We start from the raw sequence: 25,037 nt of genomic DNA on the forward strand, positions 1-25,037 counted from the left end.
TCATAATAGGGGGAGTCTAGTAACCATAATGTTCAAGTAACTGTACATTAACGATATCAGAAAAAGAAAAAGTAGCTATTGAGCATGTTCCTTGTCAGAATTAGTATTTGTTGAACATTGATTTGAAGACACTAGTGCAATAACTCTGTGTTCTAGTATTACCCATTTTACCGATGAGGAAACTGAGTGAACTTCCCAAAGTGATACAAGTAAGTTGGGATCCAAAATGGTCTGATTCCAGAACCTAAGCTCTTTTCTAATAAGCTATATGGTACTATCTCTCATAAGGCCCTTGGGTTCAAATGTTGAGTAAGAAAATGACCTGTTTAGGTGCAGTGCTTTTTTTCTTGTTAAATAGAACAATAGTATATTACACTGCAGTAATAGTATACAGAAGTATAACCGCAGTATAACTCCTTTCAGGTGTCTGCCCATTCCAATGTGTTTGTGTGTGTGTGTGTGGGGTCTTCCCCCTGCCACAACACCAAGCAATTTTTGAATACCAGCAGGGTGTCCAAAAACTCTCTTCTGGGGCTATCTGCCTGTAGGCAGCACCAGATTCCCCAGGTTAAGGCTCAGTCCTGTAAGACTGCCCTCCACCCCCCACTCCAGATGCCAGTCTCAGGCCCCAGGTGTGCTTTTAACCTACTGGCTATAGATTGGAGGTTCCCACCACCTCTCCTAGTTCTATTAATCTAGAGTGGCTCACAGAACTGAGAAAATGCTTACCTTTGCCAGTTTAATAAAGCATACCGTAAAGGATACAGGTGAACAGCCAGATGAAGAGATACACAGGGCAAGGTCCACATAAAGGACTATCCTCTTGGAGCTTGGGTCATGGCTCCGTGATGTATGGAAGGGTTCTGGGCTCCCAAGCGTGGACGTTCTCTTCGACAAAGAAGCTGGATCCAAGAGAGCGATAAGCTCTTCTCAGGGGTACAAAGCCCTCACAAAGAGGGCTTCTTTGTGTAGTCATGATTGACTAAATTATTGGCCACTGGCTGATTCAACCTCCAGACCCTGCCCCTGGGGGTGGGGTCCAAAAGCCTTCATTAACATGACAAAACACCCATTTCACCTTTAAGACTGCAGTGTTTTCAGATCTGTGAATGAAGAACAAATATACCTGGGAAATACATATTTGGTCATCTGAACGACCAAATATGTATTTCTTATAACTCATATCTCCTTAGGAAATTAGAAGTCTCTTATAGGACAGACAAATGTAAATGGTTTTAATGACATGTAGTAAGTATTATAAAACAGAGCTATGTTGACAGTGCAGTGAACTCTGCAGGAAAGCTTTGACAGTGAAAGTAATGTTTTAAGCCACGAGAAGGATATGTAGGATTTATCCAAACAGATACGGTGATATGAGTAAATCAGGCCACGGTAATAGCAGGGACAAAAGCTAATGTTGATTCTGGATATGAATGTCGTAGGGCATATTTGTTTTGAGCAGGGATGTTTTAAGTGAAATTTCTTGATGAGATGGGATATGCCAGATTATTACAAGATGAATTAACCAGAATTATTTCTATTTTAAGTTCAGTTGTAATTGGTTATTTGGTTTATTAGATAATTAAGGTCTAAATAAATTTAATCCAATAAATGTTTGAGAACTAGTTTTGCTAGACCAAATGGTGCAGACACTGGTGGTATGGAATGGAAGAATGAGAATTGAGCATTTTTCAAAGAAAGTGAGAATTAGTGCCAGATTTTGTTACTGGAAATGAGCCAAATGGTTTCTAGCTTTGAAGACCTATGCTGACGAGACTCCCAATGGAGTATTAAGAAAGAGTTTATAGGGGGGGGGAAGGGAGGGAGCCGATGATGGATTCTGTTTAGGATATGTAGAGTTGGAGGTGCTATAGTGACAGTCCAGAGGAGACCTGGCATTCTGTGGTACAGTGCTAGCAACAGCAGTCAGGGTTGGGAAGATGGGGGAGCTCTCTGATGGCAGCAGAAACCCTGAGAAAGCCTTATTTGTGTGTGGGAAGGACTGGATACTTGCATACGGCACTGCTTATGAATGGTTTCAGACTCTTAATGGATTGGAAAATAGGTCTTTATGAAGAAAAATTAGAGAATAAAGTAGCCTGAGTAAAGACAGTTATTTAGCAGTTTTTATATAAGAAGGATTTGTATTGACATATATTAGTATATTATTTACATAATCTTTTGTAGTATGTTTGTAATACCAAATGGGAATGCATCTTAAATCACTGGCATTTTATAGTTGAATTGGGAAGCTTTTCTTTGTGGTGTGTAAATTTAATGGTGTGCCTTGAATTTAATGGCATGCCTTGAATTTAATGGCATCTCACAGTCAATAAAAATGCAGTTTTTTCCAGTGTGCACTAGCATAAGTAGTTTTTGGTTTTTTTAATGTAATGCTTTTTAATGTTTTTTTATGTTTTTCTGTGTTCCATTTAAGTCATTAGGTATCACCAGTGGTATGTATACCACACCACGGAAATGCTGGTAATTGAAAAAATAACTATATGCTATATATAGTGTATAGGGTTTAGGTTAGATGTTGAGGGTGTAAATCAATAGAAAGAAACAAGTGTAAGTTCTTTCCAGGGTCTTTGTATTTCTTTGCATTTTGGCACATATAAGTGTCCTGACTAGAAACAAGTAGTACAGAATGTGTGTCCAGTCATAGGCTGATGTTTACCAGGGAGCTTGGATAAACTCATTAGTATTCCTTCCTCCTCTTTCAGACATTAGTTCCTTTGACAAACTATTTTCATATTGAAAAGTACAAGAAACATGAGTGGCTGAGATTGACCTTAGAGGTGTGATATTATTCTTTATAGTTATGTTCACATGACCATTAGAAATTTGAGAATGCTAATTACTTGTCTGTGTGGACTGTTTTTTTTTTTTTTTCATGCTGAATTGAATAGCACATAAGCTGGTGATATATAAACAATATACTTGGAATACTCCTTAGTTTGTTTAGCTTTATATTAGGCTGTATGTTTGGGAAGTTGTTCATCTTATTTTAGAGAATATTTTACCAATATTTTAATGTTTAGTATGATTATAAGTTTAGCTGGTATGATTTTTTAAAAAGTCCCCTCCCTTTTCCAATTACTGGGTTAAACAAAATGATAACTTAAGAATTTTTTATATTCAAACTTTGATTTTATGTGTGTGAACCTATGACTCGAGTTTTTCTGAGTTAATTTAAGTGGAGTTATATAAAAACAAAAAAGGAGAAATCCTTTTTACTTAATAGCTTACTTCTTACTAGCCCTGATTAGTACTTCTGCCCTCCTTTTGTTAAGTAAAGTATGTTGATGAATTCTGCTTTTGATGTGAGCTGAAATAGTTCCTTTTCTTCCTGTATATATATATATTTGGATGGCAGTCACATGTTTCCCTCTGTTTACATGAGATAAATATTACTAGCTTAAAAGGGTGGGCTTTTTCTGGGGATCTGTTGAATTGTATAGTCTTAAAAGGATTCTTTAAGAAGCTGGTGTTGTGGTCAAGAATTTCTGGTCCTTTGGCTACTCTGTAAGTAGTTGAGGAGAACTGCTTTAAAAGAGTAGGTATTTGAGCTCACCATTTTAAACAGAGCCCACATTGTAATATGTGGTTGTTAGAGGTTGTTTGGGTTTTTATTGGCTTGTTTGAAAAAATATGAGTAGCCTCCTACCTAATTGCCAGAATCTACATTTTAACTAGGCCAGTAGAATAGTAGATTATTTTCATTGCTCATGGCCTTCACTGTTTGAGTTTTGTCTCTCTTCCCTAGAATGTACCTATTGGCTAGCGGAAGTTGGGCACTTTTTAATTGTGATGACAGTAGTTAAAATTTCAAGTCTATGTTTTTCCTCTTGTTTAAATTGTGTGCTACTTAAAGTAAGATTTGCATTTTCATTCAGCTGTCTGGTTCTTGTCCATTTTGATACCTATTACTCTGCGTAAAAGTGAGTGGCGGAGGATGCAGCTAGAGGGTATTATGCTCAGTGAAATAAACCAAGCGGAGAAAGACAAATACCAAATGATTTCACTCATATGTGGAGTATAAGAACAAAGAAAAACTGAAGGAACAAAACTGCAGCAGAATCACAGAACCCAAGGGACTAACAATTACCAAAGGGAAAGGGACTGGGGAGAATGGGAGGGTAGGGAGGGATAAGGGCAGGGAAGAAGAAAGGGGGTATTAAGATTAGCATGTATAATGTGGGGGGTGGGGGAAAGGGGAGGGCCGTGCAACACAGAAGACAAATAGTGATTCTGCAACATCTTATTACACTGATGGACAGTGACTGTAATGGGGTTTGTGGGGGGACTTGGTGAAGGGGAGAGCCTAGTAAACATAATGTTCTTCATGTAATTGTAGATTAATGATAAAAAAAAGTGAATGGAGGAAACTAGAACTTTGGAGAATCTCTTTACAGATGGGGAGAGGAATATTAATATTCTTAATGTAATATTAATATACTAATAAGAATATACAGGTTAGCTGGGTTTGGGATACTGCTGTTTTTTTAAAGTGTAGTTCCTAGTTTTTCCTAGAATTGGTGTTGAACATCCCTAATGATACCGGGGTTCTTGTTGCGGAGTTGAAGAATGAACTTAGCAAACACCCAAGGTAGGAGAGTCAGGGAGAGGACAGAGCTCCTGGCAGGGACAAGAGAGCCCATGGTGGTGTGCTGTCTAGGGGTTTTATAGGAAAGTTGAGGATTTGGGGGAATGTGAAAAAAAGCTTAGGAGTGTGGACTTGTTAAGTGGTCCCTAAATATTTAGAATGAACACAAGCAACTTCTGCTCTGATGATTTCTCCCTGAGATACCTGCTTCTTGGTCTGGGAGCATATCAAACAAGGCTGCTTGCCCAGCCCCCAAAGTGAGCTGAGGTATTGTTTGCTAAAGAGTAAGAAACTAACTTCTTAACTTCTTGGGTTTTAAAATACAATCTGATCTTTAAGGTGGATTCCTTCCTGCCTTTTACTGTGTTGTTTATGGCTGGGCCTGCATGCTAGATTAGTTGCCCAGTTTGCAAATCACCTCATCAGGTCGGAAGGAGGAAAGACAGCACATAGGCCTGGGCCTTTAAGCATGCTAAAGTGAATCTTACATGATTACAAATGATTAGCATAGTAAAAACATGTGCTACTCTTTTTTTTATCTGGGGAATATTAACTGATCTTACCAAAGAATGACTCTAGAGCTTAATGTTTAACACAGAGTTTTGGTAGGGGGTTTCCTTGCATGTAGTTACATTGCTCTTGAGACAGGGACCATGGGGTGTAGTCAGAGTAGGGTGAGGGCCTCCCGAAAAAGCAAGGCAAGATATTTACAGTCAGAGCAGCGTAAGTACATGCAAGGAAATGCCCCCACCAAAACTCTTGTGTTAAACATTAAGCTCTAGAATCATTCTTATGTGAGATCAATTAATATTCCCCAGATAAAGAAGAGTAGCACAAGTTTTGTTTTGTTTTTTTTTTATCATTAATATACACTTACGTGAACAATATTGTGGTTACTAGATTCCCCCCATTATCAAGTCCCCACAATGGGGTAAATGTACATACCCCATTACAGTCACTGTCCATCAGCATAGTAAGATGCTGTAGAATCACTACTTGTCTTCTCTGGTAGCACATGTTTTTATTACGCTAATCATTTGTAATCATGTAAGATTCACTTTAGCATGCTTAAAGGCCCAGGCCTATGTGCTGTCTTTCCTCCTTCCGACCTGATGAGGTGATTTGCAAACTGGGCAACTAATCTAGCATGCAGGCCCAGCCATAAACAAACAAAGTTAAAAGCAGGAAGGATTCCACCTTAAAGATAAGATTGCATTTTAATACCCAGGAAGTTTAAGAAGTAAGGTTCTTAATTTACTCTTCAGCAAACAATACCTCAGCCCACTTTAGGGGCTGGGCAGGAGGCCTTGTTTGATATGCTCCCAGACCAAGAAGCAGGTATCTCAGGGAGAAATCATCAGAGCAGGAAGATTCTTCTGTTAAGTTAATTCTAAGTATTTAGGGGCCACTTAACAAGTCCACACCCCTAAGCCTTTATCTGGTTTCCAAAAATCCTCAACTACCTATAAAACCCCTAGACAACGCACCACTAGGGACTCTCTTGTCCCCTCCAGGTGTGAGCCAGGAGCTCTATTCTCTCACTCTATCTCTAAATAAAAGCCCTGGCTCTCCTACCTTGGGTGTTTGTGAAATTCATTCTTCGACTCTGCAAACAAGAACTCCAGCATCACTCTGACTGAATATCCTGCCTTGCTTTTTCTGGAGGCCCTCACCCTGCTCTTGACTACACCCCATGGTCCCTGTCTCACTAGTACCTAAGCAAAATAGGAAAATCATGCTCATTTATGCATGGCCATACTCTTGAGTTCTTACGGTAAAGTGACCTTCAGATTAAGTTGTCTTTCTAGAAAAACCTCTTATGCAGCTGTGAGGTGGGCGAGTTAGGGGGAGCTGGTGTAAAAATGGTGGAGTTTGGAGATCTGTGTCCTTTTAGGGTAGGGTCCAGAAGCAAAGCAAATCAGAATAAGTGCACATTTACAGATGTCAAAATGACATTGGGATGTTTAATTTTGCCTAGTCCTTTAGTTGTTTTTTATTAAAAAACGTACTTTTTTGGTTTCACTGTCTCATTGGCTAGTTTTCTTATTATATTATGTACATAAATAAGAGCATAATTTAAACCTTACTTAAAAACTTTCTGAGAACGTATTGTAAAACTGCTCATCTTCATAGGGATTGGACATTTAGGTGTTTTTTTTGGCCAAGAAAATGTAGCGAAAATTTTATTCTTTGAACAGTAGAAGTCAGGGACAGAGTCTGCAATCTGAGAGATTGCAGTGTTGAGAGAGAGTGATATGATGTGTTAAGAGGGCAGAAGTCATTACAAGATTATCGTTAGGAAAAATGAAGTTTCCTAATGACATTTCTGGAGTAAGAATTAAAAAAAATTTTTTTTGACTTATGCTTTGCCAACGAAAACTCTGATTTGGGGAAGGGCAGGAGAGAAAACAGGTATGGGGGAAACAATTACTTTTTTTTTTTTTACCAGAGGTTAACTGAGAGCAGGTAGCAGGACATGAGTGTGCAGGAATTCACTGTTAATTTCCCAAAGGTAGACATTGGAACTAGTCAAAGAAACAAAAGTCAGGAAACATTTTTCCAATACTGGAGCTAGTCTTTCTGATCTTTCCATAGCAATTATAAATATTGAACTACCTCTGGCACTTTGATAAAATCTTGCTTGGCTTTTAATTCAATTAATTTTTACTGATTTGAATGACTGAACTTTCTATCTTCTTTTTTAATAACCAAAACTTATTTCTTTTGTTTTCTGTTAAATTATAAGAATTTAATCTTTCTTGGGCAATAGGGAAAATTTCCTCATTTAAGATGGTGAACTTAAATGCTGCCATATAAAATTAAATTTAAAGTTCTTAATTTCAGGTGATTTTTCATGAAGAACATGGAGTCAGAAAATAATGCAACAAATGATTCATAGAAATTCCTTACAATCCCATTGACTTAATACATCTGAATGTGTAAGTAAATATATATAGAAATGATTATAAAGAGCAAGTCAGAATATAAAATATTTATTAAAGTTATTTAATTTTTAACTCTTTTTAAGCAGATTTTGTACGATCTTGGGTTTTAATCTTTTCTGGTCACCATCAGAAAATTTCTTCACCAAGACATCATGTATGATTATACTTTTCCCCCTTCATATACCTTTACAAGGATTATTTAAAAGGAAAATACTTCTAAAATAAGTGATTTTAAAAGGTACAAACCAAAGTTGCCAAAGGTGGTTTGATCAGTTAATCTTTCTGAGAACATGATCAGGGCTTTCTTTTGCCTTCTTGAGTATGACAAGCAGAGGTGCAACCAGATCTTCATACCTAAAAATGTTAGAGCACAGTTACTTTGTTTTTGACTCCTCACATTTTTGGGTCCACATTTGGAAAAGCAGTTGTCAGTATTTCAACCATTTAAGTAAAGGCAGATGATCCTAAGTACTGACCTCTAACTAGCTGTTTGAAATTGTCTGTTGTCTATTGCAGAGCCTCTTTTGAGGAATGTATTCAGAATTTCTATAGTTAACCACCTCTGCCCTCTCCAATAAAAAATGAAGCACCCTCTGTATCACTAATGAAGTCGCAGAATTATACAAGGTTGATCTTTGGTCATTATCTGTTGAGTCTTTTCTTGTTACAGTGAACATTATCCACAGTGTTGCTGGTTCAAGAGACTCATTACCATTTAATTTAAAAGCTTTTTGATACAGAAATATGATTATAACATAGAGTTCAGCTTACAGTTTCCGACAACTTACTTGCTTTTTGTTTTTCGAGGAGAGGATGGTTGTTTTTTGCTGAGGAAGTGATAATACTTAGGCTGCTTATCTGTGCCCTACAGCTGGCAGAGGAATGCAGTGTGCTGATCACAAATGTGCGTTGGATCCCTGAAAACTCACAGACAGCACTTAGTGTTTCCAGAAGAGGTATTAGAAATGACATGCAGGGGCTTTATTTGGAGAACTCACTGAGCCAGGACACTGACTGTTTTGTATTTGCTGTGTCTTCTATCTTTTTCAAAGAATGGTCCTCATAACTAGGGGGAAAAGTCACAGTGAGGGCAATTCAGCCATCTGGGAATATGACAGTTGAAACATAGTATTGCAGCTTCTTATGAGTGGTAATTTTGTATTATTAACTGCTGCATCCCCAGGGCCCAGAATAGTGCCTGTCACCTCAAAATATTTGTCAAATAAATCTACACCACAGTGAACTTGTCATGATAGGTAAAGGCAGGCATGCTTTTTGAACTCTCCCTTGTTTCTGTTTTCATTTATAATTGACTTCAGCAGCAAAAGTTCTTAGAAAACCTGAAATTTGGGCTCCTGTTCAGGGAGTAAGACTGACCCGTGATAGTTTTACTCAGCAGATAAATGCTTGGATTTTGGTTAATGCTAGCGATTAAGTCATCTCCCCAACATGGAATAATCTTACCCAACATGCCACAGAACTCTAGTTTGGGAAGGTCATATCCATCCATCAAATACCTGAAAAACTATCAGGCGTAAATAAGGAAACACTAAGAAGCTGAAAAACTTCCCCCAAGTAGTGGCAGTTGTAAAGCCACTTCTTAAAATTTAACACCTCTGAATTACTTTATAATGCCTCCACATTGAAGTTTTGCTGTGAATATATTTCTTAATATGCAATGCATATGCAAGAAAAGCCATTTCTTTCACATATGGTGAATATTAAGATTCCTTTAAAATTAGTCTCTTCATTCTTCCTAATGAATTTGGTTCAGTCTGATTAGATTAGTTTTGTGGCTTAGATGCTTTTATTATATAAATGGTCCAAATTGGTGTGCTTCCACCATAAACTATTCCATGTAAGTGTCCCCTCCTCAGGGCCTCCATACCCTTCCTCTTAGTCATTACCTCATTATCTTCCAGAAAGAGACGTTGAATGTATTGTGTGAGGTTTCCCTCTTGGGGTAGCTGCACAGTGATATCCAGTATTATAGTATTTAATATTCAGGCATACAGATTTTTTTTTAAACTCTATTTAGGGTTTTCTCTTAAAATTGATAAAATCCTATCCATAGTATAATGTGTGATTATAAAAACTCAACCTCTTATTTCAGTCACTTAGATTTATTTTTAATCCCCCTTGGATGGCTCTTATGGGTGATCATAGTTAACCCCTGCGCCGACTGTCTCTTCATTATTACAGAAAATGCTTAAGAATCTCTTGTAATTAGACACCTGAGGTAACTGCTTAGATTCAGTATGACCACATTACATTCTACCTCCTTAAATACATGAATATTCAAGGTCAGTGAAACTTAACTGCTCTTAGTGTCTGAGGTGTACATGACTGGTATCATGTGATACTTGTTGGTATCATAGGAAGGTAGCTTGTGGTACCAGAGAGCTGCTTTCAAATTTACCTTCTACATGGCCTTTATCTGGCAAATAGTCCTAGGAAGCATGGGCAGTTTATTTTGTTGGTAATGTTTCACAATGACATACTTGTTTCCAACCAAGTAGATGTTTCATTGTGGTTATTGGGAAGAAGAGATGTTGCCAGCATTGAAGTGGACCTCCCTGAATGTTTTTGTTGAATCTGCCTGTTGTTTGGTCCATCTGGAAACTTTACATAAACATTTCTGTATTGATGAACTTATCATATCTTTGACAGAATAAATTATCAAGAAATTTCTAAAACATGTCAGATTCTTACATAGTATAGTGGTTTCCTTGAATTAAATCTAGCACCATCAATTCATTCTTACCCCTAGACTTGGCCTGTCTCTTGAATTTACACCCTTGGGATCTCTCTTCCCCCCACTGATTGTTGCCTAGTTGTGTCAGGAATTTTTTATGTTTAGACTATGCTCCCTGCCTCCCCACCCCGATTTTTTTCTTACACATAAATGATCCCTTGGTAGAAGCCAGTTATTTGTACAGAACACCTTACACTACCAAGTCCAAGCCTCCTGTGGTCTTAGGTTTTTAAAGTACTGGGTCTTGTAGTGGCAAAGGTTTACCTGAGAAGCATAAAAAATGATGCTTGCTTGTGGAAAAACCCTTAATTAGAAATATCTCTGGGTTCCTGAAAAGTTCTGTCTGTACAGTTCTGCAGTTTCTAAAGACATGCTAAAGTCCAACTGGGCTGATTTTGTGCAATTAAACATCCTGAAATCTATGGTTGACTAAATAGTCCACATTGTGAAAAATATATTCAAGAAATAATGTATTGTCATGGCATTCTAACTTGTAGAGGAAAGTCTTGTGGGGAGATCTAAGTGGCTTGATTTTTAGGACATTTGTCATTGTAAAACTACTGGTTTTTCTTTTGCAGATTTTCTTGTGAAACCTTCTAGTAGAAAAAGTTCTTGGGACAAACTTCTTTTGGTAAGTTTGTCCCTCCCTTAACCCCACCTACCCCTAGCAACTCTTTCTTTTTTTTTTCCACCAGGACTCAAGCCACATTACTTTGTCCATAAATACTTGAGCCATAATACAATACACTGTGCCTGGAAACTTGTATTTAAGTTGAGATTAAATGGATTGTAGCCTTAATTTTTTGTTTAAAATAGACAGTCCTTAACAATGTGGAGTTCTTTTAAAATTGAAACTGGATTCTTATTTTGAGTTTTCTTAAATATATCTCTATAAAACTCAAGGCCTCATTACTAGACTTAGTGGTACTGATGTGACATTTAACTAGGAAACAAGTTTTAAACAATTTATTAGTCCTAATCCCAGTGTGGATATTAATCTTTTGTCTCTCTTTTCATAGACTTGTGTATATCTATTACTATTTAAGTCTTTATTACTGCTTCTAGTTTCTGCTACCTGTTTAATTTAGGAAATGGTAATCCAATTTTATTGAAATGAGAAGTTGTTGCTTTAATTTTAACTTTATGGATCCAAGCCATTCCCTTGCTCTGGAACCTTTAGCTCTATGTTGCCTCCAGAAAAACAGTCAAGCTCCTTATCATGGGATTTTAGGCTCTTCACAGCTATGCTTAAAGCTCATGTCCTGCAACTAGTCATTTCCCCATCCACAGAACACTTTCTTCTATAGCCACCCTGACCTACTTAGCCTCAAATACTCTCTGGGAGGCTTTTTCTGGGTTGCGTTCTTGCTTGTGCCTCTCCTTTTCCTCCTTTGTCTCAATAGCTCAGAATCTGGCGGGTTCAACTATTGAAAAGCTCGAGTGTTCCACAGAGCTTTCCTTGAATGCCCAGGTCAGAATCCATTTCTGTGTCCTTTGCATCTCCATGGAGTTACATTTCTGTAACAGTTATCATACTATGCCTTGTTAGTTATGTTTATCACCCCCACAGGATCTTGAACACCTTGAAGGCGAAAGCTGTCCTCATATTTGAATTTTCAATTCACAAAAACATTCACTGGGTCCAGGGATACCATTGTCTTCTCGCGGAAATTTCATTTTAATTAGGATTTTAATTATTTATTTTATTCTTGGTAAGAATAAGGGAGGATAGATTCTGTGGTTTTAGTAGGAGTTAGTTATCTTGTTGATTCAGAGTATTGTTTTTTCCTTGCTGTACAGTGAAGGATTTATATAGTATATATAATCTATGTCCTTGTTGCTCAGAATCTCACTTATTTTTTGCAAGTATAAGTTTTAGTTACTGAGTAAGAAATTAAGTAGTTTCTCCTTCACAGGTGCTTGCAAGATGAGATAAAATGTTCAGCAGGAAGATTAAATTATATTTTACCTCTATAAAGATATCTCAAATGTCACATCAGTGGTGTTACACTGATGATGGAGCCCAGAGAAGCCTGCAGATCCCAACCACCAAATTCTACAGATATTAAGAAAAGAGAAATCATTTTGAAAATCTCTTTTCAAGATGAAAGAATGAAACCAATGAAATCAGTGACCAGTGCTTGGAAGAAGAATCTTATCCTTCATCTGGCCCAGTGGGTCATGTATTAGACCCTTAGAGAAGGAAATGTCCTAATGTGTTACCTGGCTGTGCAGTGCTTAATTTTTACATTGCCATAGTAATACTATATTTAGTAAATGTTATTTTTTAACTTTAGATAAAGCACCTGCAACTTATATTTGTAAAATGGAATGAAAATATGCTACATTCTTATATAAAGAAACTTGGTCTAGGTTTGTAGGGAAAGATGTGACATTATTAAACTAATTTTGATACCAGCAAGCATTATTTGGATTTATGTGATAAGAGCCCCAGATTAAAAGAGATGTAACAACTAGGTTAAATATGTGATACTAGACTGGATCTATTAAAATGGAAAATTCTGTAAAGTATATAGATATAATTGTCAAATTGGAATATAGAAGGTAGGTGGAAGTACTCTATCAGTGTTAAATTTCCTGCATTTGAAAACTTCTGTGGCTATGTAAGAGATTACTTTTGTTCTTCAGAAGTAGTAAAGAGCCATTTGTATACAGTCTTTTTTAAGTGGTTCAGAAAAAAATAAGTAACTATATGTGTGCACACACGCATGTGTACACATATGTATATATATTAAAAAGGACATTTATGGGAATTGTCCTTTCTACATTCTTTGTGTGTAATGGAAGATCTTCCTTAATGATTTAATGAGTGTTATTTCTAAATGTCAATAACTATACCAAGTGTCATCTATGCCATTATCTCTTAATCCTCAAAATTCTCTGATGTAGCTGTTCGAAGAAACAGAAACTCAGAGAGATAGTATGACTTGCCCTCAAGGTCATAGTTTATGGTAGACTCAGGACTCAAATCTCATCTGTTCTCAGAGCAGTTCGTCTACATCCTTGATTGTCTTTTTTTTTTTTATTGGGGTCATGATCATCACACTGTTTGTCTTCTGTTAAGTGGAAACCTTTTATGCAGTATTTTTTTTTAGTTTCTTTTTAAAAAACTTCTTTGTAGAAAAGTTTGTCTAATTATAATGTGAAGTAATAATATAAATTTAAAAACAAAGTCCCTACCCCTACTCCCTCTTTTCTTCCTTAGAGGGGTACCCGGTGTTAACAATGGTTGTATCATTTTTATGTATATGTACAGGCATGATTCAGAATTAATACAAATAATGCTTATGTGTATTTTTATTTTAACTTTCTAAATTATAGAACATCAAAACTATCAAATTGAAGTGGGATTTAGAATTAGTCTTTAGAGACAGTGATCTAGATGCTTAGAAAACTCATTGTCGCTGGATTGTTCCCATAACTTTTTTTCAGTAGAATTATTTTTAGTGTTCTATGAAGCCTTTGATTCTAGTCATACTTTTCTACATTAAAAAATTTTTTTTCTTACTGAGCTCTAATTCACATCACATAAAACTAATACTTTTAAAGTACACAGTCTAGTGGGATTATTTTTAGTATGCATACTAATGTGCTAAACACCATTATCCAATTCCAGAATATTTCCATCACCCCACAAAGATACCCTGTGTCTATGAGCAGTTATTCCCTATTGCTTCCTCAACCTGTCCCCAGACAATCACTAATCTACTTTCTGTCTCTATGGATTTACCTATTCTAGACATTTCATATAAATGGAATCATACTGTATGTGGTCTTTTGTGTCTGGCTTTTTTCACTTAGGATAATGTTTCCAGAGTTCATCCATATTGTATCATCTATTAGTATTTGCCTTTTTTTTTAATGTGAGTTTTCAAATGAGCATAGAATATTGTGGCAGTGAAGTATTGTTTTCCTATTTTGTTTACTAAGCCAGTTTAGTTCCCATAGATAGGGAGATCCATTTTGAATTTAGAAATAACTACAAAAACATTGTGTAACAGAAATTGTTTTTACATTTTCAGGTTGCTTTTAATAATTATTATTGCTTTATTTTCATCCAAGGTTTATAACCTTTTTTTGTATCACTATCAACATTGGAATGTGGGCCTTTGCTACTTTTTTGCCCGAAGAGGGTAGGATCAAGAGGATTTTCACAAAGGCATTGTGGAGTTTGGATTTCACTAGTGGGGATTGGCTGGGGGACATTCAGCTTTTTTTTTTTTTTTTGGCTGACTCTTATCAGGTCTTTAGATATATGTAGATATAGTTAATTTAATTAGGGTATGACCAAGTGTGGGGGGAAATGCCAGTTATATCTCTTCTTTCTTTTTCCTTCTTAAAGATCAAACATAAAGGAAAGAAAAGCCTTGCCAGACGTTGAAGAAGGGACGAGGATCTCTCCTCCTAATCTGGGCCTCCTGTCATGGTAAGTACAAGGAATTAACAAGAAAAATGGAATTGAATTCCATTCTGACAATTAAATGAACACTACTAAGTCCATAATTAAACATTGTTTTTGGAAGAGATCGTTTCATTTTTCCTTTCCCAGAACTCTCTTCTTGTCTCCTTTCTTTTATTGTTTACTTAGTACTAATAGTCATTGAGTATTCTAGTGTATTAGAACCGTTTAGTTTCTGTTAACTTTAATTCTGTGACTTAGGCATTGTCTTCTACTTCACAGTCATGAAGATTAAACCCATAGTTCTTGGACGCCAGGTTCCTTAATCCTTTTCTAGGTAGCAAGATGTGAAAACGTGTATGTGAGTGTTAGTGTGTGGAGAATTATGATATGGTCATACACATAACTCCTTATGAATTTACCTTTCTGGATAGAAACTCTTCCCTGCCTCTCCATTCTGTCTCTTTAAGGCAGTATTTTTATCCCAAAGAAGGTGAAGCAGCTCTGCATGCCCCCACCTACATCTTGGACTAAAAAGAGCATTTAAGGGACATTTCAGTGACTTGTGGGCCATTTAGGGCCCAGTAGAGGAAGAGTAGATGGAGCAATGAGCCAGCTACATTTCTGTCAATCGTAAGAATATGTAAACAGTGCTTCAAGGCTTAAAAAAAGAAGTGGTTCTTTGTAATATTGCCCTGCTTCTACCTTGTGGTGTCTCCTAGATCCAAACAGTTCATGCTGGGCACAAAGAAGCAATTGAAAACTCCATGTTAATTTCAAGCTTCATTAAGGACATGGTTGTAGAAAATGCTTTTCAAAATTAAAAACAAACTAAAACAAAACAGAAAAGCTAGTTGTGCAGTAATGCCATATTGAAAGGAGAAAAAGGTAATTGCTCTCATTTAAAGCTGGGCCCATTTTTCCTTGGTTTGTGGGCATAACAACTTTCTGATGCATCCTATACCCGAACATTGATGAACTTTGAGTATTATTTCTCTAGACTACGTTTTATCTTACTGGTTTTCCCACAAAGTTTTTAATGAATTAAGTATTTGCCTAATATTTATGTGATATGTAAACCAATGCTAATTAATAGCAAATGACAGACTTATGAAAGTATCTCTGTTCTTGTTCTGTACTGAGGGGTTATCCTTCATCATATAGCACATGGCTCACCCAGTTTTGTCCTCATCTTGGTGCTGTGGGGTGTTCATGGTGCCCTGCAGGCAGTCTCCCTGGCACACTGTGAAGATGCTTCTGTGTGAGATAGTTTTGGAGCAGTATGGCCATGTCTCTCTTTTTAAAAATTTCTCATAAACCATTATAGGAAGTTTTTACAAATGTTCATTTACAATTCTACCATCAAAACCCATGGTTGTATTCCTTTCTGATTAGTCCATGTCCATATGTATATTTTACATAGTTGGAACTAAAACATAATTTCCTTTTTGCTAATTTCACCAAATTAGGCATATTCCCATGTTGATTCATTGGATTCTTGGTGTTTATTTTACTAAACTATATAATGTTTTGCAAGTTGTTGAACCATTGATTTGATTAATATTAATTAATATACCCTACTATTTTAGCATTTAGGTTATATGTCCTTAATCCTTATTTTCTGTATAGAGAATTCAGGAGCACTGAATTCTGTTTTTATTGATTTCCTTTATTCAGTGTACTCTGTACTATCTCTTATACTACTAAACGCTCTTAAATGAGATTGGAGTTTGTCTTTTTGGGGGAGGTTAAAAGCATTAGTAAAATGTTTTATTTTAATATGGAAAATCTCAGGCCTATATGAAGAGTAGTATTATGAACCCTTATATATACATCAATCAGCTGCAGTAATCATCAGATTATGGCCATACTTGTTTCTTCTGACTCCTCTCCCACTTCTTTGGATTATTTGGAAACAGATCCCAAGCATTGTACCAAAGGAAATTGTATTTTTTATGGCTTTCAATACCAGTCTCAAGAATAGTGACTGAAATTAACAAATGGCAAAATGTAAAGTGAAAGTAATTATCAGTCCCAAGTATTTTTATACAGATTCCACTCTTAAGAGTAAACAGTTTTTAGTCCTGGAACACTGAATATGAAAATATTTAGGCTTTTTGACTTGTCAGCAGTCTCTGCTTACCAATTTCTTTAGATATTTATATCTAATGTTGAATTCTCTGATGTCAGTCTCTCTTAACTACATAGTTTAGCTAATAGCATAGTTCAGAACTGTAGTGAGTGATCCCTTTTCGAGGTTTTATAGGTGACCACACTGACCTTATGAGCTGGTGGAGACTGAGAAGTGCCAGACTCCATAATGCCATGTGTTCCTTCGAAAGACCAGGAAATTTACCATACATTCTCTCTAATACTAATTAAGAGAAATTTGTTTCCAAATCTCTTATTAGGCCAACACTTATCAGGTTATTTTCTTCCTTTCTTTATTGCTTCCTTCCACCTCCTTACTCTGTAGACAGTCTCAACTTTGGCCTCCTTTTTTACCTATGAAAATCACAAACTGCAATAAATTAGGCACTTAATTCAACTTATTAGCCAAGTAATGTTTTTCAAATCACCATTATTCCAGAAAGTCAATGAGTAGTTTGTCCTAAGTTCTTGGGGATTAAGTGCATTTTTATGTACAAGAGAGAAAAATTAATTCTGAAGCCTTACTAGGTAAGGTAAACTGAGGCAGTATTTAAAAAGAACATTTCTTTTGACCATAAAACTTTTGACTATAAAAAGAATTCTACTTCATGATCTTGTCTTGCTAGCCTAATTCACAGTTCTTACATTGAAAATAATTCATTCCATTTTCAGAAGCTACTTTAGTTCATTGAAAATCATTCATTCCATTTTCAGAAGCTACTTCAGTTATATACACTGGCCTGCATTAGTGCTCAAGTGACTATGCCAGCCAGATTAATTGGCAATGGCTTCTCTAGTTTTGTTTGTTTTTAGCCTGCTACATTATTTCAATGCTGTGCTCTTTAAAGGTCAGTAAAAAACTAGATCAGGGAATCAATTTAAAGAAATAATGGATACCTCTATAAAATGCTTCTGAAGAGAATAAAAATTTGGGCCTTAAATATTTATGTGATTTTAAAAGTTAATATGGCACTCAGAATATGTTTTTACAGTGTATTTTTTATGTAATTTCTTTTTAACATAAAAAGCTTTCCCCCTCATGTTTCGTAGCATGTCTTAACTATCCCCTATTGGTTTATGTAAGAAATCTTCCTAAATTCAAGATTTCCTCATCTCTCTTCTCTTTAGTTCTAAGTATAACTAGTCAGTGTTGAGTCAAGAGGTGCCTCTTAAGAATGGAAAATAAAATGGGTCAAAAAGAAAAAACTAACATTTATAGAAAAATGAGTTCCTTTCAAATGTGACTGTGTCCCTTATTAATCTCTCACCCAATCATTGACCTCAGAGGAAATGAGTGGAAAGCGATAAAATGGAACAGATTGACACAAAACTCTTCATCTGACAAGTTATTCTCCTGTTTATAGGGATGGAGCCATTTTACAAACCTTGTATACTCTAGATCATTATATTTTCGGAGGCTCCGTGTCATATCAATCTTCTAAAGTACTCCAACTTTCATTTTTTTTTTCTGTAAGAAACTAAATAAATTTTTAGACTATTCTTGTAAAATTGCTTGATTATCAGCCATAATTTCTTGACAGTCATGGTAAATACCTAGCAATCCTAGTAAAGTGACATTATTAATGTGTGTTTTCAAACATAGTAAGTGTGTTTAATAATGGAAGTTTTAGAAATTTTTGTGGCATTTCATGAATCACTTATAAAGTTGTTAAAGTTTGATTTTTAGAATTTGAAGCCACTAATTTCTTTCTAAATTTTCAGTATCAAACTCTTTAATAAAAAGCTCTCCTGCCCCACATCCATTCATGATAAAAACTCTCAACAAAATGGGTATAGAGGACAAGTACCTCAACATAATAAAGGCCATAAACGACAAACGCACAGCCAACATCATACTTAATAGCAAGCAGCAGAAAGCTTTTCCTCTAAGATCAGGAATAAGACAAGGATGCCCACTCTTCCCTCTTTTATTCAGCATAGTACTGGAGGTCCTAGCCACAGCAATTTGACAACACAAAGAAATAAAAGGCATTCAGATTGGTAAGGAAAAAGTCAAACTGTCCCTGTTTGCAGATGACACGATATTGTACTTAAAAAACCCTAAAGAATCCACTCCAAAACTACTAGAACTAATATCTGAATTCAGCAAAGTTATAGGGTACAAAATTAATACACAGAAATCTGTTGCATTCCTATACACTAACGATGAACTAGCAGAAAGAGAAATCAGGAAAACAATTCCATCAAAAAGAATAAAATACCTAGGAATAAACCTAACCAAGGAAGTGAAAGACCTATACCCTGAAAACTAGAAGACACTCATGAGAAAAATTAGAGAGGACACTGATAAATGGAAATTCATCCCATGCTCTTGGCTAGGAAGAATGAATATTGTCAAAATGGCCATCCTGCCTAAAGCAATCTATAGAATCAGTGCAATCCCTATCAAAATACTGACAGCATTCTTCAATGAACTGGGAAAAATAGTTCTAAAATACACATGGAACCACAAAAGACCCCAAATAGCCAAAGCAATCCTGAGAAGGAAGAGTAAAGCAGGGGGGGATCTCGCTTCCCAACTTCAAGCTCTACTACAAAGAAAGCCACAATAATCAAGACAATTTGGTACTGGCACAAGAACAGACCCATAGACCAGTGGAACAGAATAGAGAGTCCAGTTATTAACCCAAGCATATATGGTCAATTAATATATGATAAAGAAGCCATGGATATACAGTGGGGAAATGACAGCCTGTTCAATAGCTGGTGTTGGCAAAACAGGACAGCTACATGTAAGAGAATGAAACTGGATTACTGTCTAACCCCATACACAAAAGTAAACTCAAAGTGGATCAAAGACCTGAATGTAAGTCATGAAACCATAAAACTCTTAGAAAAAAGCATAGGCAAAAATCTCTTGGACATAAACATGAGCAACTTCTTCATGAACGTATCTCCCTGGGCAAGGGAAACAAAAGCAAAAATGGACAAGTGGGACTATATCAAGCTGAAAAGCTTCTGTACGGCAAAGGACACTATCAGTAGAACAAAAAGGCATCCTACAGTATGGGAGACTATATTCATAAATGACATATCTGATCAGGGATTGACATCCAAAATGTATAAAGAGCTCATGTACCTCAACAAACAAAAAGTAAATAATCCAATTAAAAAATGGGCAGAGTAGCTGAACAGACACTTCTGCAGAGAAGAAATTCAGATGGCGAACAGACACATGAAAAGATGCTCCATATCGCTAATCATCAGAGAAATGCAAATCAAAATCTCAGAGATATCACCTCACACCAGTAAGGATGGCCACCATCCAAAAGACAAACAACAACAAATGTTGGCAAGGATGTGGAGAAAGGGGAACCCTCCCTCATTGCTGGTGAGAATGTAAATTAGTTAAGGCATTGTGGAAAACAATATGGAGGTTCCTCAAAAAACTCAAAATAGAAATACCATTTGACCCAGGAATTCCACTTCTAGGAATTTACCCTAAGAATGCAGCAGCCCAGTTTGAAAAAGACAGATGCACCCCTATGTTTATCACAGCACTATTTACAATAGCCAAGAAATGGAAGCAACCTAAGTGTCCATCAGTAGATGAATGGATAAAGAAGAGGTGGTACATATACACAATGGAATATTACTCAGCCATAAGAAGAAAACAAATCCTACCATTTGCAACAACATGGGTGGAGCTAGAGAGAATTATGCTCAGTGAAATAAGCCAGGTGGAGAAAGAAAAGTATCAAATGATTTCACTCATCTGTGCAGTATAAGAACAAAGCAAAAACTGAAGGAACAAAACAGCAGCAGACTCACAGAACCCAAGAATGGACTAACAGTCACGAAAGGAAAAGGGACTGGGGAGGATGGGTGGGAAGGATGGGATAAGGAGAATAAGGGACATTACAATTAGCACACATAACATAGGGGTCACGGGGAAGGCAGTAGAGCAGAGAGAAGATAAGTAGTGACTCGACAGCATCTTGCTACGCTGATGGACAGTGACTGTAATGGGGTATGTGGTGGGGACTTGGTAATGAGGGGAATCTAGTAACCACAATGTTCCTCATGTAATTGTTTATTAATGATACCAAATAGAAAAAATATATATACTCACATGGGCAATAAGAGGGGAGATCAGCATGAATATGTCAAGGAGGATAACAGGATACCCTGTCAGCTGGCTCATCATTAAACACAACTTAAGTAAAAAAAAAAAAAAAAAAAATCTCCTGCCCCTTAGAGGGGATAGGATGGGTCCAGCCTTGCTAGTAGCAGAAATGCTTGTTTTATGGGGTCGGAGATGGGCGTATGCTATTCGAGTCTCCATATGGCTGTTAGTGCTGTAGAGCAGCCCTAGGAGAGCGGTTTTAGAGAAGGCCTGCTTTCAGATGAAAGTTTAAACTGTAATTAGTTTTGGAATATAGTAGAGCAGCAGTTCTCAAATTCTTTGGTTTGTGGACCTGTTTTTACATTCTTAACTTACTGAGGACCCCAAAGAGCTTTTGTTTATATTGGATATGTCTATATTTACTATGTTAGAAATTAAAGCTGAGAAATCTTTAAAATGTTCATAAATTCATTTAAAGGTAACAACAACAACCCAAATAAATGTTAACATAAGTAACAATTTTGATGAAAAGTAACTTTCCTCATCCCAAAATAAAGTGACCTTATTTTACATTTTTACAGATCTGTAATGTTTGGCTTTATAGATAATAGCTGGATAATCTTATATCTATTGCTTTCAATTTATTAAAATGTGTTGTTTGAAATATATGAAGTAAATCCAGCTTCACACGTATGTAATTAGAAAAGGAAAGAGTATTTTGATAGTTTTTCCAGTTAATTGTGTGTATTCTTGTTACCCTACACCAAAACTTGACAGGGAAGTTCTTTAAAGGTCAGTTCCAGTGTGTGGAATCTGAATCCGTATCAGTGAACTTCATGTATTCTGTTAAAACAATTGGATCTGTCTTGCTCTTTAAATGGTTCTTATCCCGTACATGATTTTTGTAACATCATGCATTGGTCGTTTTGAAAATAAATTGTTCATTGAGTAATGCACATCTTCTGAATGTAGGCATTTTTCACTATATAATTTCTTTTAAAAATCACATTTGGTAATATGACCAGTGCTCTCATCAGAAAAGCCTTTAAGTATTTGGCAGCTGTGAAATTTATGGTAGCAGATGATAGCTTTTCCACAATTCTAATTTTCACAAAAAGCTTTATGATTGGCAACTAATAATGTCATTTGGAGAAAAAATCTGCCAAATGGTTAAGTCTGAATTATCATGGTTTGTATGTTCTTTGTTCTTTCAATTAAAATAGATATTTAATTTTAAAAAGTAGCTAATTTGTCTTATAACTGAAACAGTTGCATAGTGCTTTATCTTGAGATAACCATAATATTTCAGTATGCAGCAGAAGTGTTTCACATGTATTCCTATATAAAAAATTTACTTAAGGGTTAAGATTTAATAAGATTTACTTAGTTTTTCTTGCTTTTTTCAAGGGCAGTCTAAGTGAAATTGGTGCTACCACTTTGATTGTGCTATGGTGCCAACAGTTTTACCTACCAGTTCTTTTTGCACTGTTGGTACAAATGCCAATACAGTGAGAAAAGGCAAATAATGTAGTGTTATTCCAAAGGTGGTTTTGACCTCATAGATCCCCTTAAAGGGTCTCAGAGTCTGCAGATCTCACTTTGAGAACCACAGTAGTATATTCTGTTTTTGGTTTAAGATTGCTAGTGGGTAGAGCCTCAAGTGTTTTTTTTTCCCCTCTTTTTTGAGGGGATTTAAATAATTGTTGAAATTGTGGTTAGTACATATGCAGAAATGTCTGGTAAGTAAGTGGTTATAATTCTTGTATCAGTTGGACATGATATGACTTCTGCTCTTAAAAAGTTGCTGTGCAAACAGATTACATCATAATTTATAGTTAGACTTTCCAATAAGTTGCTTTTTCTCTTGTCTTCCTATGCCATGAAAATTCATAACGTAAAATACTTTTTTTTGTACAAATTATAGTTAAGTTCAATCCAAGTGCCATTTAGATTAACATTTACTGCTGCTTCTTTTGACATTGTCTTAATAGAAAACATCTGTTTTGTAATGTAAGAGAGATTAGGGATAGTGGTGTACACATTTTCAGTTTGAGAAATTCAGTTTTTGAGCTTACATTTAGTAATAAACCTATTATGGGAATTTCATATAGAACCAAAGTAGATAATAGTATAGTGAACCTCCATTTACATTGTTTTGTCAGTTATTCTTCCTGGTCAGTTCTGTTTAATTTATGCCCCACTCACTTTCTCCTTCTCCCCCTTCAAATTATTTTGAACCAAATGCCAGACATCACATCATTTCATTCTTAAATAGTTTCAAATGTATCTTTGAAAACAAGGTTATAACTTAGAGAAGAAAAACCCACTGTTATCTTGGTTTCTCTTAGAAGTAGTGTAATAACTTACTAGTGCTTCATAACAACATTGTTAACCTTTTTGACTTTTTTTATTTGCATCAGTGTGTTCTCTTACTTAGAAGTACCTAATATTGGATTGGATGTAAAATTGGTTGTAATATTTTTGGGGATGAATATTTTTTCCTTGAACTTTCTGTCCACCTTGGTCCCTAGACTCTCATTGTGATTACACTACTGGCAATGGCAGGAATACCAGATATGGATGAATGGGAGTTTTATAATTATTTAAAGGTTTTGGGTTTTTCCAGGATGAAGAGACTCGGCACAGCCTTGAGTGCATCCAGGCCAATCAGATCTTTCCCAGGAAGCAGCTGATTCGGGAGGATGAGAATCTTCAGGTAATTACAGGTCACTTTTTAGAGTGAAATAAGTATTTAGCATCATATTAACTGTGTAGCAGAGCTAGTAGATTGAAGTAATGCCCTGTATAATTTTCATTGCTAAACCAAATAGTACAAATGTTAGCTGGAAAAATCTCTCTCCTTTTAGAAAATCTTACTTCCTGAGATTTCACTGTTTGAGTGATCCTCTCTCATTCCTTCAGTAGTCTTGATTTTTGAATAACTAGGCATATTTGAATTTTGTGGGTATAAGCTCATCTTCTTTAGGTCTCTTAACCATTTTTGTACTGGGTTTTAAGTTTGACAGAGGATTTATTGTCCATTCATCTGACCTGTGTTTGAAGACTTTGCTTTACTGCTTCAGAACTCTGAAAGGTTTCTTCTTCCATTTTCAAGGTTCCTTTCTTTGAACTTCATGGAGAAAGCACCGAGTATGTGGGCCGTGCTGAGGATGCCATCATCGCACTTTCTAATTATAGACTTCACATCAAGTTCAAGGAGTCTCTTGTTAATGTAAGTGGTGAACAACTAGTCTCCCACTAAAGTAAATGGAGAAAGGAAGCAGAAAAAAAACACTTGTTAATGTTTTCAAAGAAGAATGGTTTACAGAGTTGGGTGTGAAAATATTGTGTCCTATGCTTTTCTCTCAGTTTAGTACTCAGAGGACACTGGGTTAGCAAGCAGCTCTTGTGCTTGATTTAAGATGATAGTGTGGTTGTCAGCTAAGGTGTCCATTGTGTTTAGTTATGCTGCATGGTTTGCACTAGGTGATGCTGTATCATAAAGCTTTATAAGGACGCAAAGGCTGTCAAGGCTTTTACTCCTCAATCTTTAGTAGTTACCAACTGTCTCTGTTGAGATAATTTCCTGGACCTTAATGTCAAATGATGAAATGTACTTTGAGCTCAATACCTACTCATTATAGGATGAAGTTAGTTACTCTAATGGTTACTTAGTGGTATAAGTATAGATGTTAAATACAATGTTTATTTGCATATTGGACTATATATTTCTGAAGAAAAGGAAAGCTTTCAATTCTTAAAAGTACATTTATCCTTATCAGTTGTGAGGGTACTTTCAGTGAACTGTGCTGCCATCATTAATAGTTTTCAATAATTTGTGGCCTTTCACCACAAAAATGTGAAAGTTCATGTGGTACCACTGAATGAATGCCTTCTTCCTCCTTCACTTGCTGGGATTGTGGCTTGCTTTCTGCACTTCAATTCCAGCACAGAGAAGTATATTATGATGTCTTATAAAAGCTCAGGACTATACTTTGGTTCAGAGTTTGTGTTTTGGGGTTTATTTTGGGATTCTTTGAAATCTGTCACCTAAGTTCATATTAGTTAGT

The 25,037-nt window shown here is 36.0% G+C and overlaps 1 protein-coding gene across 13 annotated transcripts in view; it reads left to right on the top strand.

Moving 5' to 3' along the window:
- Positions 1-25,037, top strand: part of MTMR3 (myotubularin related protein 3) — a 129,163-nt gene that overhangs the window by 53,996 nt on the left and 50,130 nt on the right. For 10 of the 13 annotated variants that reach the window (XM_073223158.1, XM_073223156.1, XM_036993671.2 and 7 more), the window contains 4 exons: positions 10,888-10,940; positions 14,673-14,756; positions 23,594-23,683; positions 24,083-24,199. In XM_073223158.1, coding sequence (XP_073079259.1) covers positions 14,754-14,756; positions 23,594-23,683; positions 24,083-24,199 — 210 coding nt within the window. In that variant the 5' untranslated portion in view covers positions 10,888-10,940; positions 14,673-14,753. Of the gene's footprint in view, positions 1-7,453; positions 7,549-10,887; positions 10,941-14,672; positions 14,757-23,593; positions 23,684-24,082; positions 24,200-25,037 lie in introns of all 13 variants that reach the window. The other 3 variants (XM_073223155.1, XM_073223157.1, XM_036993673.2) reach the window with 2 other exon arrangements.

The sequence above is a fragment of the Manis javanica genome, chromosome 15 (genome assembly GCF_040802235.1).
Source record: "Manis javanica isolate MJ-LG chromosome 15, MJ_LKY, whole genome shotgun sequence".
Taxonomy (NCBI): Eukaryota; Metazoa; Chordata; class Mammalia; order Pholidota; family Manidae; genus Manis; species Manis javanica.